The sequence below is a fragment of the Rana temporaria genome, chromosome 3 (assembly GCF_905171775.1).
Source record: "Rana temporaria chromosome 3, aRanTem1.1, whole genome shotgun sequence".
NCBI lineage: Eukaryota > Metazoa > Chordata > Amphibia > Anura > Ranidae > Rana > Rana temporaria.
The window spans coordinates 230-19,745 of record NC_053491.1 but is presented as its reverse complement, the minus strand read 5'-3'; the positions used below and the strand labels follow the sequence as shown (position 1 = coordinate 19,745).

Below are 19,516 nucleotides of genomic sequence, written 5' to 3'. Positions count from 1 at the left end.
GGATGAAGTTGATGTCTGATGTCATTGTGTTGGGTGGTGGTTGGGCGGATGAAGTTGATGTCTGACGTCATTGCGTTGGGTGGTGGTTGGGCGGATGAAGTTGATGTCTGATGTCATTGCGTTGGGTGGTGGTTGGGCGGTCGTATTGGTGAAGTTGATGTCATTGCGTTGGGTGGTGGTTGGGTGGTCGTATTGATGAAGTTGATGTCTGATGTCATTGCATTGGGTGGTGGTTGGGCGGGTGAAGTTGATATTCTTACGTCATTGCGCTGGGTGGTGTTTGGGCAGGTGAAGTTGATGTCTGACGTCATTGCGTTGGGTGGTGGTTGGGCGGTCGTATTGGTGAAGTTGATGTCTGACGTCATTGCGTTGGGTGGTGGTTGGGCGGGTGAAGTTGATGTCTGATGTCATTGCATTGGGTAGGTGGTTGGGCGGTCGTATTGGTGAAGTCGATGTTTGATGTCATTGCCTTGGGTGGTGGTTGGGCGGATGAAGTTGATGTCTGATGTCATTGCGTTGGGTGGTGGTTGGGGGGATGAAGTTGATGTCTGACGTCATTGCGTTGGGTGGTGGTTGGGCAGATAAAAGTTGATGTCTGACGTCATTGCGTTGGGTGGCGGTCGTATTGGTGAAGTCGATATTTGACGTCATTGCGTTGGTTGGTGGTTGAGCGGATGAAGTTGATGTCTGACGTCATTGCATTGGGTGGTGGTTGGGCGGGTGAAGTTGATGTCTGATGTCATTGCGTTGGGTGGTGGTTGGGCGGGTGAAGTTGATGTCTGATGTCATTGCATTGGGTGGTGGTTGGGCGGTCGTATTGGTGAAGTCGATGTTTGATGTCATTGCGTTGGGTGGTGGTTTGGCGGGTGAAGTTGATGTCTGATGTCATTGCATTGGGTGGTGGTTGGGCGGTCGTATTGGTGAAGTCGATGTTTGATGTCATTGCGTTGGGTGGTGGTTGGGCGGGTGAAGTTGATGTCTGATGTCATTGCATTGGGTGGTGGTTGGGCGGTCGTATTGGTGAAGTCGATGTTTGATGTCATTGCGTTGGGTGGTGGTTGGGCTGATGAAGTTGATGTCTGACGTCATTGCGTTGGGTGGTGGTTGGGCGGATGAAGTTGATGTCTGATGTCATTGCGTTGGGTGGTGGTTGGGCGGATGAAGTTGATGTCTGACATCATTGCATTGGGTGGTGGTTGGGCGGTCGTATTGATGAAGTTGACGTCTGACGTCATTGCGTTGGGTGGTGGTTGGGCGGATGAAGTTGATGTCTGATGTCATTGCGTTGGGTGGTGGTTGGGCGGATGAAGTTGATGTCTGATGTCATTGCGTTGGGTGGTGGTTGGGCGGGTGAAGTTGATGTCTGACGTCATTGCGTTGGGTGGTGGTTGGGCGGATGAAGTTGATGTCTGACGTCATTGCGTTGGGTGGTGGGTGGGCGGATGAAGTTGATGTCTGACGTCATTGCGTTGGGTGGTGGGTGGGGCGGTCGTATTGGTGAAGTTGATGTCTGACGTCATTGCGTTGGGTGGTGGTTGGGCGGTCGTATTGGTGAAGTTGATGTCTGACGTCATTGCGTTGGGTGGTGGTTGGGTGGATGAAGTTGATGTCTGGGTGCTGATTGCTCTGTCTGTGACATCACTGTACTCTCCCTGTGTATGGTCACATTTAGTCCTGATGAAGGTGTTGGGTGATATCTCAGGTGAGGTCTTTCCCTGCCTCTTTTCCAGCTCCCTCTGGGGTAGTCTCACTTCTTCTGCTGCATTCTCCAGAAGATAAGGGCTGACACTAAGTGATGATGGGGACGGTTCACAGCGGAGGCCTCATATCCTATTATCTACATGAGCACCTCAGAGGACCTCATATTTCCTACATGAGGGCCACAGGGGCCCCAGCCCAATGCTTCCAGTACCTGATAGTTGTCTGTGGCGTCGCCCAGCAGCCCCCCGAATGTGATGGCGTTCGTTATACAGCCGAGGTAGATGAAGATAATGGCAGAGATGGATTGGATGTGGAAGCCGTCATAGAAGTCACTGAGGAAAAAGGGGAGCTTCCTCTTCATGTCCAGATATAATCCTCCACAGAACCTGCGAGGAGACACAACGGGAGGACGGAACAAGAGTCACATGTGGACTACAGGAACATATCGGGTTATATGAGATACAGCGCGGTCACATGTGGACTACAGGAACATATCAGGTTATATGAGATACAGCGCGGTCACATGTGGACTACAGGAACATATCAGGTTATATGAGATACAGCGCGGTCACGTGTGGACTACAGGAACATATCGGGTTATATGAGATACAGCGCGGTCACATGGGGACTACAGGAACATATCGGGTTATATGAGATACAGCGCGGTCACGTGTGGACTACAGGAACATATCAGGTTATATGAGATACAGCGCGGTCACGTGTGGACTACAGGAACATATCAGGTTATATGAGATACAGCGCGGTCACGTGTGGACTACAGGAACATATCGGGTTATATCTGATACAGCGCGGTCACGTGTGGACTACAGGAACATATCGGGTTATATCTGATACAGCGCGGTCACATGTGGAAGTTCCTGATTGGATGAAATGTGAAATCTTCAAATCTTTATATAAAAAGAATTGTTAGGAAAGGTGAAGATCTGATGGTCTGCAGAGTCTGACCCCCTAAGATACCCCCAGCGACCCCCGAGTTCCTGGTTTTGGGGTACCGAGTCTGACCCCCTAAGATACCCCCAGCGACCCCCGAGATCCTGGTGTTGGGGTACCGAGTCTGACCCCCTGAGATACCCCCAGCGACCCCCGAGTTCCTGGTGTTGGGGTACCGAGTCTGACCCCCTAAGATACCCCCAGCGACCCCCGAGTTCCTGGTGATGGGGTACCGAGTCTGACCCCCTAAGATACCCCCAGCGACCCCCGAGTTCCTGGTGTTGGGGTACCGAGTCTGACCCCCTAAGATACCCCCCAGGGACCCCCGAGTTCCTGGTGTTGGGGTACAGAGTCTGACCCCCTAAGATACCCCAGCGACCCCCGAGTTCCTGGTTTTGGGGTACCGAGTCTGACCCCCTAAGATACCCCCCAGCGACCCCCGAGATCCTGGTGTTGGGGTACCGAGTCTGACCCCCTAAGAAACCCCCAGCGACCCCCGAGTTCCTGGTGTTGGGGTACCGAGTCTGACCCCCTAAGATACCCCCCAGGGACCCCCGAGTTCCTGGTGTTGGGGTACCGAGTCTGACCCCCTAAGATACCCCCAGCGACCCCCGAGTTCCTGGTGATGGGGTACCGAGTCTGACCCCCTAAGATACCCCAGCGACCCCCGAGTTCCTGGTGTTGGGGTACCGAGTCTGACCCCCTAAGATACCCCCAGCGACCCCCGAGTTCCTGGTGTTGGGGTACCGAGTCTGACCCCCTAAGATACCCCCAGGGACCCCCGAGTTCCTGGTGTTGGGGTACCGAGTCTGACCCCCCTAAGATACCCCCAGCAACCCCCGAGTTCCTGGTGTCGGGGTACCGAGTCTGACCCCCTAAGATACCCCCCAGGGACCCCCGAGTTCCTGGTGTTGGGGTACAGAGTCTGACCCCCTAAGATACCCCCAGTGACCCCCGAGTTCCTGGTGTTGGGGTACCGAGTCTGACCCCCCTAAGATACCCCCAGCAACCCCTGAGTTCCTGGTGTTGGGGTACCGAGTCTGACCCCCCTAAGATACCCCCAGCAACCCCCGAGTTCCTGGTGTCGGGGTACTGAGTTTGACCCCCTAAGATACCCCCAGCGACCCCCGAGTTCCTGGTGTTGGGGTACAGAGTCTGACCCCCTAAGATACCCCCAGCGACCCCCGAGTTCCTGGTGTTGGGGTACCGAGTCTGACCCCCTAAGATACCCCCAGCGACCCCCGAGTTCCTGGTGTTGGGGTAGCGAGTCTGACCCCCTAAGATACCCCCAGCGACCCCCGAGTTCTGGTGTTGGGGTACCGAGTCTGACCCCCTAAGATACCCCAGCGACCCCCGAGTTCCTGGTGATGGGGTACCGAGTCTGACCCCCTAAGATACCCCCAGCGACCCCCGAGTTCCTGGTGTTGGGGTACCGAGTCTGACCCCCTAAGATACCCCCAGCGACCCCCGAGTTCCTGGTGTTGGGGTACCGAGTCTGACCCCCTAAGATACCCCCAGCGACCCCCGAGTTCCTGGTGTTGGGGTACCGAGTCTGACCCCCTAAGATACCCCCAGCGACCCCCGAGATCCTGGTGTTGGGGTACCGAGTCTGACCCCCTAAGATACCCCCAGCGACCGCCGAGTTCCTGGTGTTGGGGTACCGAGTCTGACCCCCCTAAGATACCCCCAGCGACCCCCGAGTTCCTGGTGTTGGGGTACCGAGTCTGACCCCCTGAGATACCCCCAGCGACCCCCGAGTTCCTGGTGTTGGGGTACCGAGTCTGACCCCCTAAGATACCCCCAGCGACCCCCGAGTTCCTGGTGATGGGGTACCGAGTCTGACCCCCTAAGATACCCCCAGCGACCCCCGAGTTCCTGGTGTTGGGGTACCGAGTCTGACCCCCTAAGATACCCCCAGCGACCCCGAGATCCTGGTGTTGGGGTACCGAGTCTGACCCCCTAAGAAACCCCCAGCGACCCCCGAGTTCCTGGTGTTGGGGTACTGAGTCTGACCCCCTAAGTTACCTCCAGCGACCCCCGAGTTCCTGGTGTTGGGGTACCGAGTCTGACCCCCTAAGATACCCCCAGCGACCCCCGAGTTCCTGGTGTTGGGGTACCGAGTCTGACCCCCTAAGATACCCCCAGGGACCCCCGAGTTCCTGGTGTTGGGGTACCGAGTCTGACCCCCCTAAGATACCCCAGCAACCCCCGAGTTCCTGGTGTCGGGGTACCGAGTCTGACCCCCCTAAGATACCCCAGCAACCCCCGAGTTCCTGGTGTCGGGGTACAGAGTCTGACCCCCTAAGATACCCCCAGCGACCCCCGAGTTCCTGGTGTTGGGGTACCGAGTCTGACCCCCTAAGATACCCCCAGCGACCCCCGAGTTCCTGGTGTTGGGGTAGCGAGTCTGACCCCCTAAGATACCCCCAGCGACCCCCGAGTTCCTGGTGTTGGGGTACCGAGTCTGACCCCCTAAGATACCCCCAGCGACCCCCGAGTTCCTGGTGTTGGGGTACAGAGTCTGACCCCCTAAGATACCCCCAGTGACCCCCGAGTTCCTGGTGTTGGGGTACCGAGTCTGACCCCCTAAGGTACCCCCAGCGACCCCTGAGTTCCTGGTGTTGGGGTCCCGAGTCTGACCCCCTAAGATACCCCCAGTGACCCCCCGAGTTCCTGGTGTTGGGGTACCGAGTCTGACCCCCTAAGGTACCCCCAGCGACCCCCGAGTTCCTGGTGTTGGGGTACCGAGTCTGACCCCCTAAGATACCCCCAGCGACCCCCGAGTTCCTGGTGTTGGGGTACCGAGTCTGACCCCCTAAGATACCCCCAGCGACCCCCGAGTTCCTGGTGTTGGGGTACTGAGTCTGACCCCCTAAGATACCCCCAGTGACCCCCAAGTTCCTGGTGTTGGGCTACCGAGTCTGACCCCCTAAGGTACCCCCAGCGACCCCCGAGTTCCTGGTGTTGGGGTACCGAGTCTGACCCCCTAAGATACCCCCAGCGACCCCCGAGTTCCTGGTGTTGGGGTACCGAGTCTGACCCCCTAAGATACCCCCAGCGACCCCCGAGATCCTGGTGTTGGGGTACCGAGTCTGACCCCCTAAGATACCCCCAGCGACCGCCGAGTTCCTGGTGTTGGGGTACCGAGTCTGACCCCCTAAGATACCCCCAGCGACCCCCGAGTTCCTGGTGTTGGGGTACCGAGTCTGACCCCCTAAGATACCCCCAGTGACCCCCGAGTTCCTGGTGTTGGGGTACCGAGTCTGACCCCCTAAGATACCCCCAGCGACCCCCGAGTTCCTGGTGTTGGGGTACAGAGTCTGACCCCCTAAGATACCCCCAGCGACCCCTGAGTTCCTGGTGTTGGGGTACAGAGTCTGACCCCCTAAGATACCCCCAGCGACCCCCGAGTTCCTGGTGTTGGGGTAGCGAGTTTGACCCCCTAAGATACCCCCAGCGACCCCCGAGTTCCTGGTGTTGGGGTAGCGAGTCTGACCCCCTAAGATACCCCCAGCGACCCCCGAGTTCCTGGTGTTGGGGTAGCGAGTCTGACCCCCTAAGATACCCCCAGCGACCCCCGAGTTCCTGGTGTTGGGGTACAGAGTCTGACCCCCTAAGATGCCCCCAGCGACCCCCGAGTTCCTGGTGTTTGGGGTACCGAATCTGACCCCCTGAGATACCCCCAGCGACCCCCGAGTTCCTGGTGTTGGGGGTACAGAGTCTGACCCCCTAAGATACCCCCAGCGACCCCTGAGTTCCTGGTGTTGGGGTACAGAGTCTGACCCCCTAAGATACCCCCAGCGACCCCCCGAGTTCCTGGTGTTGGGGTAGCGAGTTTGACCCCCTAAGATACCCCCAGCGCCCCCCGAGTTCCTGGTGTTGGGGTACCGAGTCTGACCCCCTAAGATACCCCCAGCGACCCCCGAGTTCCTGGTGTTGGGGTAGCGAGTCTGACCCCCTGAGATACCCCCAGCGACCCCCGAGATCCTGGTGTTGGGGTACAGAGTCTGACCCCCTAAGATGCCCCCAGCGACCCCCGAGATCCTGGTGTTGGGGTACCGAGTCTGACCCCCTGAGATACCCCCAGCGACCCCCGAGTTCCTGGTGTTGGGGTACCGAGTCTGACCCCCAGCGACCCCCGAGTTCCTGGTGTTGGGGTACCGAGTCTCACCCCCAACGACCCCCGAGTTCCTGGTGTTGGGGTACCGAGTCTGACCCCCAGCGACCCCCGAGTTCCTGGTGTTGGGGTACCGAGTCTGACCCCCTGAGATACCCCCAGCGACCCCCGAGTTCCTGGTGTTGGGGTACAGAGTCTGACCCCCTAAGATACCCCCAGCAACCCCCGAGTTCCTGGTGTTGGGGTACCGAGTCTGACCCCCTGAGATACCCCCAGCGACCCCCCGAGTTCCTGGTGTTGGGGTACCGAGTCTGACCCCCTAAGATACCCCCAGCGACCCCCGAGTTCCTGGTGTTGGGGTACCGAGTCTGACCCCCTAAGATACCCCCAGTGACCCCCGAGTTCCTGGTGTTGGGGTACCGAGTCTGACCCCCAGCGACCCCCGAGTTCCTGGTGTTGGGGTACCGAGTCTCACCCCCAACGACCCCCGAGTTCCTGGTGTTGGGGTACCGAGTCTGACCCCCTGAGATACCCCCAGCGACCCCCGAGTTCCTGGTGTTGGGGTACAGAGTCTGACCCCCTAAGATGCCCCCAGCGACCCCCGAGATCCTGGTGTTGGGGGTACCGAGTCTGACCCCCTAAGATACCCCCAGCAACCCCGAGTTCCTGGTGTTGGGGTACCGAGTCTGACCCCCTGAGATACCCCCAGCGACCCCCGAGTTCCTGGTGTTGGGGTACCGAGTCTGACCCCCTAAGATACCCCCAGCGACCCCCCGAGTTCCTGGTGTTGGGGTACCGAGTCTGACCCCCTAAGATACCCCCAGTGACCCCCGAGTTCCTGGTGTTGGGGGTACCGAGTCTGACCCCCTAAGATACCCCCAGCAACCCCCGAGTTCCTGGTGTTGGGGTACAGAGTCTGACCCCCTAAGATACCCCCAGCGACCCCCGAGTTCCTGGTGTTGGGGTACAGAGTCTGACCCCTAAGATACCCCCAGCGACCCCCGAGTTCCTGGTGTTGGGGTACCGAGTCTGACCCCCTAAGATACCCCCAGCGACCCCCGAGTTCCTGGTGTTGGGGTAGCGAGTTTGACCCCCTAAGATACCCCCAGCGACCCCCGAGTTCCTGGTGTTGGGTAGCGAGTCTGTCCCCCTAAGATACCCCCCAGCGACCCCCGAGTTCCTGGTGATGGGTAGCGAGTCTGACCCCTAAGATACCCCCAGCGACCCCCCGAGTTCCTGGTGTTGGGGTACCGGGTCTGACCCCCTAAGATGCCCCCAGCGACCCCCGAGGTCCTGGTGTTGGGGTACCGAGTCTGACCCCCTGAGATACCCCCAGCGACCCCCCGAGTTCCTGGTGTTGGGGTACAGAGTCTGACCCCCTAAGATACCCCCAGCGACCCCTGAGTTCCTGGTGTTGGGTACAGAGTCTGACCCCCTAAGATACCCCCAGCGACCCCCGAGTTCCTGGTGTTGGGGTAGCGAGTTTGACCCCCTAAGATACCCCCAGCGACCCCGAGTTCCTGGTGTTGGGGTAGCGAGTCTGACCCCCTAAGATACCCCCAGCGACCCCGAGTTCCTGGTGTTGGGGTAGCGAGTCTGACCCCCTGAGATATCCCCAGCGACCCCCGAGATCCTGGTGTTGGGGTACAGAGTCTGACCCCCTAAGATGCCCCAGCGACCCCCGAGATCCTGGTGTTGGGGTACCGAGTCTGACCCCCTGAGATACCCCCAGCGACCCCCCGAGTTTCCTGGTGTTGGGGTACCGAGTCTGACCCCCAGCGACCCCCGAGTTCCTGGTGTTGGGGTACCGAGTCTCACCCCCAACGACCCCCGAGTTCCTGGTGTTGGGGTACCGAGTCTGACCCCCAGCGACCCCCGAGTTCCTGGTGTTGGGGGTAGCGAGTCTGACCCCCTAAGATACCCCCAGCGACCCCCGAGATCATGGTGTTGGGGTACCGAGTCTGACCCCCTAAGATACCCCCAGCGACCCTGAGTTCCTGGTGTTGGGGTACAGAGTCTGACCCCCTAAGATACCCCCAGCGACCCCCGAGTTCCTGGTGTTGGGGTAGCGAGTTTGACCCCCTAAGATACCCCCAGCGACCCCCGAGTTCCTGGTGTTGGGGTAGCGAGTCTGACCCCCTAAGATACCCCCAGCGACCCCGAGTTCCTGGTGTTGGGGTACAGAGTCTGACCCCCTAAGATGGCCCCCAGCGACCCCCGAGTTCCTGGTGTTGGGGTACCGAGTCTGACCCCCTGAGATACCCCCAGCGACCCCCGAGATCCTGGTGTTGGGGTACAGAGTCTGACCCCCTAAGATGCCCCCAGCGACCCCCGAGTTCCTGGTGTTGGGGTACCGAGTCTGACCCCCTGAGATACCCCCAGCGACCCCCGAGTTCCTGGTGTTGGGGTACAGAGTCTGACCCCCTAAGATACCCCCAGCAACCCCCGAGTTCCTGGTGTTGGGGTACCGAGTCTGACCCCCTAAGATACCCCCAGTGACCCCCGAGTTCCTGGTGTTGGGGTACCGAGTCTGACCCCCAGCGACCCCCGAGTTCCTGGTGTTGGGGTACCGAGTCTCACCCCCAACGACCCCCGAGTTCCTGGTGTTGGGGTACCGAGTCTGACCCCCTGAGATACCCCCAGCGACCCCCGAGTTCCTGGTGTTGGGGTACAGAGTCTGACCCCCTAAGATGCCCCCAGCGACCCCCGAGTTCCTGGTGTTGGGTACCGAGTCTGACCCCCTGAGATACCCCCAGCGACCCCCGAGTTCCTGGTGTTGGGGTACCGAGTCTGACCCCCTAAGATACCCCCAGCGACCCCCGAGTTCCTGGTGTTGGGGTACCGAGTCTGACCCCCTAAGATACCCCCAGTGACCCCCGAGTTCCTGGTGTTGGGGTACCGAGTCTGACCCCCAGCGACCCCCGAGTTCCCTGGTGTTGGGGTACCGAGTCTCACCCCCAACGACCCCCGAGTTCCTGGTGTTGGGGTACCGAGTCTGACCCCCTGAGATACCCCCAGCGACCCCCGAGTTCCTGGTGTTGGGGTACAGAGTCTGACCCCCTAAGATGCCCCCAGCGACCCCCGAGATCCTGGTGTTGGGGTACCGAGTCTGACCCCCTAAGATACCCCCAGCAACCCCCGAGTTCCTGGTGATGGGGTACCGAGTCTGACCCCTAAGATTACCCCCAGTGACCCCCGAGTTTCCTGGTGTTGGGGTACCGAGTCTGACCCCCTAGATACCCCCAGCAACCCCCGAGTTCCTGGTGATGGGGTACAGAGTCTGACCCCCTAAGATACCCCCAGCAACCCCCGAGTTCCTGGTGTTGGGGGTACCGAGTCTGACCCCCTGAGATACCCCCAGCGACCCCCGAGTTCCTGGTGTTTGGGGTACCGAGTCTGACCCCCTAAGATACCCCCAGCGACCCCCGAGTTCCTGGTGTTGGGGTACCGAGTCTGACCCCTAAGATACCCCCAGTGACCCCCGAGTTCCTGGTGTTGGGGTACCGAGTCTGACCCCCAGCGACCCCCGAGTTCCTGGTGTTGGGGTACCGAGGCTCACCCCCAACGACCCCCGAGTTCCTGGTGTTGGGGTACCGAGTCTGACCCCCTGAGATACCCCCAGCGACCCCCGAGTTCCTGGTGTTGGGGTACCGAGTCTGACCCCCTAAGATGCCCCCAGCGACCCCCGAGATCCTGGTGTTGGGGTACCGAGTCTGACCCCCTAAGATACCCCCAGCAACCCCCGAGTTCCTGGTGTTGGGGTACCGAGTCTGACCCCCTGAGATACCCCCAGCGACCCCTGAGTTCCTGGTGTTGGGGGTACCGAGTCTGACCCCCTAAGATACCCCCAGCGACCCCCGAGTTCCTGGTGTTGGGGGTACCGAGTCTGACCCCCTGAGATACCCCCAGCGACCCCCGAGTTCCTGGTGTTGGGGTACCGAGTCTGACCCCCTAAGATACCCCAGTGACCCCCGAGTTCCTGGTGTTGGGGTACCGAGTCTGACCCCCAGCGACCCCCGAGTTCCTGGTGTTGGGGTACCGAGTCTCACCCCCAACGACCCCCGAGTTCCTGGTGTTGGGGTACCGAGTCTGACCCCCTGAGATACCCCCAGCGACCCCCGAGTTCCTGGTGTTGGGGTACAGAGTCTGACCCCCTAAGATGCCCCCAGCGACCCCGAGATCCTGGTGTTGGGGTACCGAGTCTGACCCCCTAAGATACCCCCAGCAACCCCCGAGTTCCTGGTGTTGGGGTACCGAGTCTGACCCCCTGAGATACCCCCAGCGACCCCCGAGTTCCTGGTGTTGGGGTACCGAGTCTGACCCCCTAAGATACCCCCAGCGACCCCGAGTTCCTGGTGTTGGGGTACCGAGTCTGACCCCCTAAGATACCCCCAGCGACCCCCGAGTTCCTGGTGTTGGGGTACAGAGTCTGACCCCTAAGATGCCCCCAGCGACCCCCGAGATCCTGGTGTTGGGGTACCGAGTCTGACCCCCTAAGATACCCCCAGCAACCCCCGAGTTCCTGGTGTTGGGGTACCGAGTCTGACCCCCTGAGATACCCCCAGCGACCCCCCGAGTTCCTGGTGTTGGGGTACCGAGTCTGACCCCCTAAGATACCCCCAGCGACCCCCGAGTTCCTGGTGTTGGGGTACCGAGTTTGATGGAGAAGGTCCCGCCTCCAGACTGATGGACTCACCTGCCGGTCCAGGAAAGTTCTTCTCCGATCTCATGGGCGACGGGCATCTCGTCATCTTCGCTTGGACCTCCCCCGCTGCCACCACCAACCCCTCCGGCCGAGCCGTTCATCTGTCCGGCTTCATTCACCGAGAAAACGGATTTCCTGTGGTGGGAGAAGGTGGGAGAATCTTCATCATCTTGTGATAATAACGGGAGAATATTTGATCTTTATCGTTATGAAGATGTTTCGATCTACAATATGGAATCGATCGCTCAGAAATGACACGATTCTTATCCGGGATTTATATGAAGACAACAGCCGTACAATATACAGACAGAACAGGGACAATACAAGGATAGGAGGGTCCTACTCACAGGAGCTTACTATCTAATATGGAGGGGCAAGCGGTAGAAAAGGTGATAACTGTGGGGGATGAGCTGAAGAATTCCAAAGTTCTGTTAGCTGAAGGAAAGATAGGCCTCCCTGAGCAGATGAGTTTTCAGGGATCAGAGTAGGAGTTAGTTGGACGGATTGAGGTAGAGAGTTCCAGAGGATGGGAGAGTGAGAACACCTGGAGGTCATTCAGCAGATTCGGGGAGGACTCTGGATTGGATCCCTCCAGCTGGTATAAAACAGGGCAAGTGCTTTCCAACCCCAGAGCAACCGGCCAGTGAACAGAGGGAGTTCCGGAGGCCATTCCTGGGAGAGTCGGCCCCAGGACCAATGGGTGACGGAGTTGGACAGGCTGGTCCAGCAGGAGATAGAGCTGACCAATTCGGTATCGGGCTCTGCAATGGGTGACGGAGTTGACAGGCTGGTCCAGCAGGAGATAGAGCTGGCCAATCGGTATCGGGCTCTGCAATGGGTGACGGAGTTGGACAGGCTGGTCCAGCAGGAGATAGAGCTGGCCAATCGGTATCGGGCTCTACAATGGCAGGCGGAGGATGAATATTTAGGGGAGACAACAGAATGCTCTCCGGAGGGATATGACTTGGTGGCCCTGGATTGCTGGGGGAGATCTTCTTACAGATGGTTTTGTGTTTGGTGATGAAGGAGAACCTACCCCTGAGGACCTACGAGAACACAGAGAGGCTATGCTCGCCTTGTAGGGGTCTCAGAGCTTAAAACCTGATCTGGACTTAATTTGCTAAGGAAAGAACAGAATCTGGAAAGGGCACACAGGAATACTGCTAGAAACTCCGGAGATTGTCTTCTCCAAAGCTGAAGTGCTGACAACAGGGCAGAGCCCTGCTAACCTCTGCCCCAACACCAACAGCAGCTTCAGCCTCCCGGAGAGAAGAGACAGTCGGCCTTTCTCCCACAACACTGCCAGAGACATGGGATTTTTTGCCAGCAGCATCTGTGGCGTTACCAGAAACTTCTCCAGCTGAAGCCCTGACAACTGGACAGAGGGCCCAAGACCTCTGCCCCACACCTGCGGAGGCCCAGGGTGAGAAGGAGATGGTCCCTTCCCAGCAGCAGACGGCACCCCAGAATGATGCCACCAACCCAGCAGGATAGCTGGCACCAGGGCCAGACATAAATGAGCTCTGCCCAGCACCAGTAACCTCTTCTTCGTTCTACGGACAGGAGATGGTGAACCTCTATCCCCAGACACCAGTTATAGAGATTGGGAATTGGATAGGCTGTCCTGCTGAGGAAGAACAACCTGCTGAGCTTCCAGCAGAAGAGCTGGTATCAGGGCCAAACTTCACTGGGCTCTGCCCATCACCAACAGCAGTATCTGTGGAGTTACAAGAGACTTCTCCAGCTGAAGTGCTGACCTTTAGAAAGAGGGTCCAAGATCTCTGCCCCACACCTGCAGCAGGTTTAGGGGCCCATGGTGAGAAGGTGACAGCAGTTAGCCAGAGTAAATGATGTGGGGTCCTCAGCTAAAGTGAAAAGGGCAAAATGCTACTGGCCTCTGCACACGTACTGCAGCTGAGTTGATATCGGGGGATGGGACTGCGGTCTCCACTCACAGCCACCCAGCAGAAGGGCTGTAAACAGAGCAGAGTGCTGCTGGCCTCTGCCCTCAACTAACAGAAGAGAGAGTTCCTGTGGTAGTGGGTGGGACTTCAGTCCTTCACTTCTATACTCCAGGGATGGGGGGCAGTTGGCCAGATCCCCAACAGCATGACAGAGTGAGCCCAATCACCATGTCTTCTCTCCAGCGGCTGAAAGGACTCCAGGGAGAAGGGCCAGTCCAGGCCTCTCCCCAGCGGCGGGCATGTTCTCTGAGAGAGGCAGAGGTTGGCTGGGTGAGTAATGCTCTGTTTGGGACAATTTATTTGGGGTACTGTGATACCGGCATTGGGGGACTGGATCTACTGGCTAACTTCAGCGTCAACCTGTCTGGGGTCTCCTCCTGGTTAGTCTCCTCCGAAAGTGAGATGTGTGACAGGGGTCACTTTGGGTGGGGGATTTGTGGAACTCGGCTTACCCTGGAGAGTTCTGGAGGCTCCTTGTCCAGCTTCCTCTGACCCTCTTATGTGTAGATCCCCCTGTGTCTCTAATAGGGGTACAGGGGGGCTGAGGACCCCACTATGATCTGTACTAGTCACACTCAATGCTGTGTATATTGTGTGTTATCTGTTGCGGACTCTTTGCTGTGATGGTTTGGGGTGTGACTGTATTCTATTGTCTATTGTGGTGTCTGCCTCAACTATTATGGGATGTGTAAGTGTGTTGCTGTGAGGAAAGAGGGAGGGGGGATTCCTCCAGCAGCCCTCCTGCTGATATGACTGTTTACTGATGAGAAGTTTGAACACACCTGACCTGTGTGTCCATTGTCATTGGACAGATTAACCCGCCCTGTTTTCCAAGGGTGGGGGGAAGTGTCTCTGAGTTATTTATCTGTTGTGTCCATGTGTGATAATAAATCAGTTTGGTGTTTCCCCTCTACACTGAAGTGTTGTCTGGTGACTGGGGGGGGCTGGAGAGTCTTGGACAGTGCTGGTTCTGGACAGAGGAAGCATTGACGGCGGACCAAGTTTTGTTTGAGGACAGAGGGGTCATCACAGTTAGTGTTTTGAATTTGAATTTGCTGGGCCATGGGAGACCAGTGGAGGGATTAGTAGAGAGGGGTGGAGGACACTGAATGGAGACCAGTGGAGGGATTGGTAGAGAGGGGTGGAGGACACTGAATGGAGGTCAGTGGAGGGATTGGTAGAGAGGGGTGGAGGACACTGAATGGAGGTCAGTGGAGGGATTGGTAGAGAGGGGTGGAGAACACTGAATGGAGGTCAGTGGAGGGATTGGTAGAGAGGGGTGGAGGACACTGAATGGAGGTCAGTGGAGGGATTGGTAGAGAGGGGTGGAGGACACTGAATGAAGGTCAGTGGAGGGATTGGTAGAGAGGGGTGGAGGACACTGAATGGAGACCAGTGGAGGGATTGGTAGAGAGGGGTGGAGGACACTGAATGGAGGTCAGTGGAGGGATTGGTAGAGAGGGGTGGAGGACACTGAATGGAGACAGTGGAGGGATTGGTAGAGAGGGGTGGAGGACACTGAATGGAGGTCAGTGGAGGGATTGGTAGAGAGGGGTGGAGGACACTGAATGGAGGTCAGTGAGGGATTGGTAGAGAGGGGTGGAGGACACTGAATGGAGACCAGTGGAGGGATTGGGGGAGAGGGGTGGAGGACACTGAATGGAGGTCAGTGGAGGGATTGGTAGAGAGGGGTGGAGGACACTGAATGGAGGTCAGTGGAGGGATTGGTAGAGAGGGGTGGAGGACACAGAATGGAGACCAGTGGAGGGATTGGTAGAGAGGGGTGGAGGACACTGAATGGAGGTCAGTGGAGGGATTGGTAGAGAGGGGTGGAGGACACTGAATGGAGGCCAGTGGAGGGATTGGTAGAGAGGGGTGGAGGACACTGAATGGAGGTCAGTGGAGGGATTGGTAGAGAGGGGTGGAGGACACTGAATGGAGGTCAGTGGAGGGATTGGTAGAGAGGGGTGGAGGACACTGAATGGAGGTCAGTGGAGGGATTGGAGGAGAGGGGTGGAGGACACTGAATGGAGACCAGTGGAGGGATTGGTAGAGAGGGGTGGAGGACACTGAATGGAGGTCAGTGGAGGGATTGGTAGAGAGGAGTGGAGGACACTGAATGGAGGTCAGTGGAGGGATTGGTGGAGAGGGTGGAGGACACTGAATGGAGGTCAGTGGAGGGATTGGTAGAGAGGGGTGGAGGACACTGAATGGAGGTCAGTGGAGGGATTGGTAGAGAGGGGTGGAGGACACTGAATGGAGACCAGTGGAGGGATTGGTAGAGAGGGGTGGAGGACACTGAATGGAGGTCAGTGGAGGGGATTGGTAGAAGAGGGGTGGAGGACACTGAATGGAGGTCAGTGGAGGGATTGGTAGAGAGGGGTGGAGGACACTGAATGGAGGTCAGTGGAGGGATTGTAGAGAGGGGTGGAGGACACTGAATGGAGGTCAGTGGAGGGATTGGTAGAGAGGGGTGGAGGACACTGAATGGAGGTCAGTGGAGGGATTGGTAGAGAGGGGTGGAGGACACTGAATGGAGGTCGGTGGAGGGATTGGTAGAGAGGGGTGGAGGACACTGAATGGAGGTCAGTGGAGGGATTGGTGGAGAGGGGTGGAGGACACTGAATGGAGGTCAGTGGAGGGATTGGTAGAGAGGGGTGGAGGACACTGAATGGAGGTCAGTGGAGGGATTGGTGGAGAGGGGTGGAGGACACTGAATGGAGGTCAGTGGAGGGATTGGTAGAGAGGGGTGGAGGACACTGAATGAAGGTCAGTGGAGGGATTGGTAGAGAGGGGTGGAGGACACAGAATGGAGGTCAGTGGAGGGATTGGTGGAGAGGGGTGGAGGACACTGAATGGAGGTCAGTGGAGGGATTGGTGGAGAGGGGTGGAGGACACTGAATGAAGGTCAGTGGAGGGATTGGTAGAGAGGGGTGGAGGACACTGAATGGAGACCAGTGGAGGGATTGGTAGAGAGGGGTGGAGGACACTGAATGGAGGTCGGTGGAGGGATTGGTAGAGAGGGGAGGAGGACACTGAATGGAGGTCAGTGGAGGGATTGGTAGAGAGGGGTGGAGGACACTGAATGGAGTCAGTGGAGGGATTGGTAGAGAGGGGTGGAGGACACTGAATGGAGGTCAGTGGAGGGATTGGTAGAGAGGGGTGGAGGACACTGAATGGAGACCAGTGGAGGGATTGGTAGAGAGGGGTGGAGGACACTGAATGGAGGTCAGTGGAGGGATTGGTAGAGAGGGGTGGAGGACACTGAATGGAGGTCAGTGGAGGGATTGGTAGAGAGGGGTGGAGGACACTGAATGGAGGTCAGTGGAGGGATTGGTGGAGAGGGGTGGAGGACACTGAAATGAAGGTCAGTGGAGGGATTGGTGGAGAGGGGTGGAGGACACTGAATGGAGGTCAGTGGAGGGATTGGTAGAGAGGGGTGGAGGACACAGAATGGAGGTCAGTGGAGGGATTGGTAGAGAGGGGTGGAGGACACTGAATGTAGACCAGTGGAGGGATTGGTAGAGAGGGGTGGAGGACACTGAATGGAGGTCAGTGGAGGGATTGGTAGAGAGGGGTGGAGGACACTGAATGGAGGTCAGTGGAGGGATTGGTAGAGAAGGGTGGAGGACACTGAATGGAGACCAGTGGAGGGATTGGTAGAGAGGGGTGGAGGACACTGAATGGAGACCAGTGGAGGGATTGGTAGAGAGGGGTGGAGGACACTGAATGGAGGTCAGTGGAGGGATTGGTAGAGAGGGGTGGAGGACACTGAATGGAGGTCAGTGGAGGGATTGGTAGAGAGGGGTGGAGGACACTGAATGGAGGTCAGTGGAGGGATTGGTGGAGAGGGGTGGAGGACACTGAATGGAGGTCAGTGGAGAGATTGTAGAGAGGGGTGGAGACACTGAATGGAGGTCAGTGGAGGGATTGGTAGAGAGGGGTGGAGGACACTGAATGGAGACCAGTGGAGGGATTGGTAGAGAGGGGTGGAGGACACTGAATGGAGGTCAGTGGAGGGATTGGTAGAGAGGGGTGGAGGACAGTGAATGGAGGTCAGTGGAGGGATTGGTAGAGAGGGGTGGAGGACACTGAATGGAGGTCAGTGGAGGGATTGGTAGAGAGGGGTGGAGGACACTGAATGGAGACCAGTGGAGGGATTGGTAGAGAGGGTGGAGGACACTGAATGGAGGTCAGTGGAGGGATTGGTAGAGAGGGGTGGAGGACACTGAATGGAGACCAGTGGAGGGATTGGTAGAGAGGGGTGGAGGACACTGAATGGAGGTCAGTGGAGGGATTGGTAGAGAGGGGTGGAGGACACTGAATGGAGGTCAGTGGAGGGATTGGTGGAGAGGGGTGGAGGACACTGAATGGGGGTCAGTGGAGGGATTGGTAGAGAGGGGTGGAGGACACTGAATGGAGGTCAGTGGAGGGATTGGTGGAGAGGGGTGGAGGACACTGAATGGAGGTCAGTGGAGGGATTGGTAGAGAGGGGTGGAGGACACTGAATGGAGGTCAGTGGAGGGATTGGTAGAGAGGGGTGGAGGACACTGAATGGAGACCAGTGGAGGGATTGGTAGAGAGGGGTGGAGGACACTGAATGGAGGTCGGTGGAGGGATTGGTAGAGAGGGGTGGAGGACACTGAATGGAGACCATTGGAGGGATTGGTGGAGAGGGGTGGAGGACACTGAATGGAGGTCAGTGGAGGGATTGGTAGAGAGGGGTGGAGGACACTGAATGGAGACCATTGGAGGGATTGGTGGAGAGGGGTGGAGGACACGGAGTGGAGGGATTGGATGAAAGCCTCAGGCACGGTGTGCTGACCTCTGATCAGCGGACGGGATCTTTTTGGGGGGTTCTATTCGGATTGTGGGGTCCCACTCTCCAGGGGGAAGGACGATGACTTCATCTAAGAACTCGTCTATTCCGGCGATCAGATCCTCTCGGTCTCGGGCTTTGTAGGCGACGTCACTGAAGAGCTAAATAACAAGAAGAGAGAATCAGAGCGAAACTCCAACCCGGACCGGCATTCTCCCAGACTGACCCGGACCGGCATTCCCCCAGACCGACCCGGACCGGCATTCTCCCAGACTGACCCGGACCGGCCACTCCCCAGACTGACCCGGACCGGCATTCCCCAGACTGACCCGGACCCGGCATTCCCCAGACCGACCCGGACCGGCATTCCCCCAGACTGACCCGGACCGGCATTCCCCCAGACTGACCCGGACCGGCATTCCCCCAGACTGACCCGGACCGGCATTCCCCCAGACTGACCCGGACCGGCACTCCCCCAGACTGACCCGGACCGGCATTCCCCCAGACTGACCCGGACCGGCATTCCCCCAGACCGACCCGGACCGGCATTCCCCCAGACTGACCCGGACCGGATTCCCCCAGACTGACCCGGACCGGCATTCCCCCAGACTGACCCGGACCGGCATTCCCCCAGACCGACCCGGACCGGCATTCCCCCAGACTGACCCGGACCGGCATTCCCCCAGACTGACCCGGACCGGCATTCCCCAGACTGACCCGGACCGGCATTCCCCCAGACTGACCCGAACCGGCATTTCCCCAGACTGACCCGGACCGGCATTCCCCCAGACTGGACCCGGACCGACATTCCCCCAGACTGACCCGGACCGGCATTCCCCCAGACTGACCCGGACCGGCATTCCCCCAGACTGACCCGGACCGGCATTCCCCCAGACTGACCCGGACCGGCACTCCCCCAGACTGACCCGGACCGGCATTCCCCCAACTGACCCGACCGGCATTCCCCCAGACTGACCGGACCCTCTTTCCCCAGACTGAACCCGGACCGGCACTCCCCAGACTGACCCGGACCGACATTCCCCCAGACTGACCCGGACCGGCATTCCCCAGACTGACCCGGTCCGCATTCCCCCAGACGACCGGACCGGCATTCCCAGACTGACCCGGACCGGCATTCCCCCAGGACTGACCCGGACCGGCATTCCCCCAGACTGACCCGGACCGGCATTCCCCAGACTGACCCGGACCGGCATTCCCCCAGACTGACCCGGACCGGCATTCCCCCAGACTGACCCGGA

At 58.6% G+C, this 19,516-nt stretch overlaps 1 protein-coding gene across 1 annotated transcript in view; it reads right to left on the bottom strand.

The window, feature by feature from the left end:
• LOC120930248 (electrogenic sodium bicarbonate cotransporter 4-like) overlaps positions 1-18,418 on the bottom strand; it is a gene marked incomplete at its 5' end in the record, with an annotated part of 90,857 nt that extends 72,439 nt beyond the window's left edge. The window contains 3 exons of the mRNA XM_040341472.1: positions 1,913-2,087; positions 11,466-11,609; positions 18,264-18,418. Coding sequence (XP_040197406.1) covers positions 1,913-2,087; positions 11,466-11,609; positions 18,264-18,418 — 474 coding nt within the window. The remainder of the gene's footprint in view (positions 1-1,912; positions 2,088-11,465; positions 11,610-18,263) is intronic.
• Between the last annotated feature and the right edge of the window lie 1,098 nt (positions 18,419-19,516).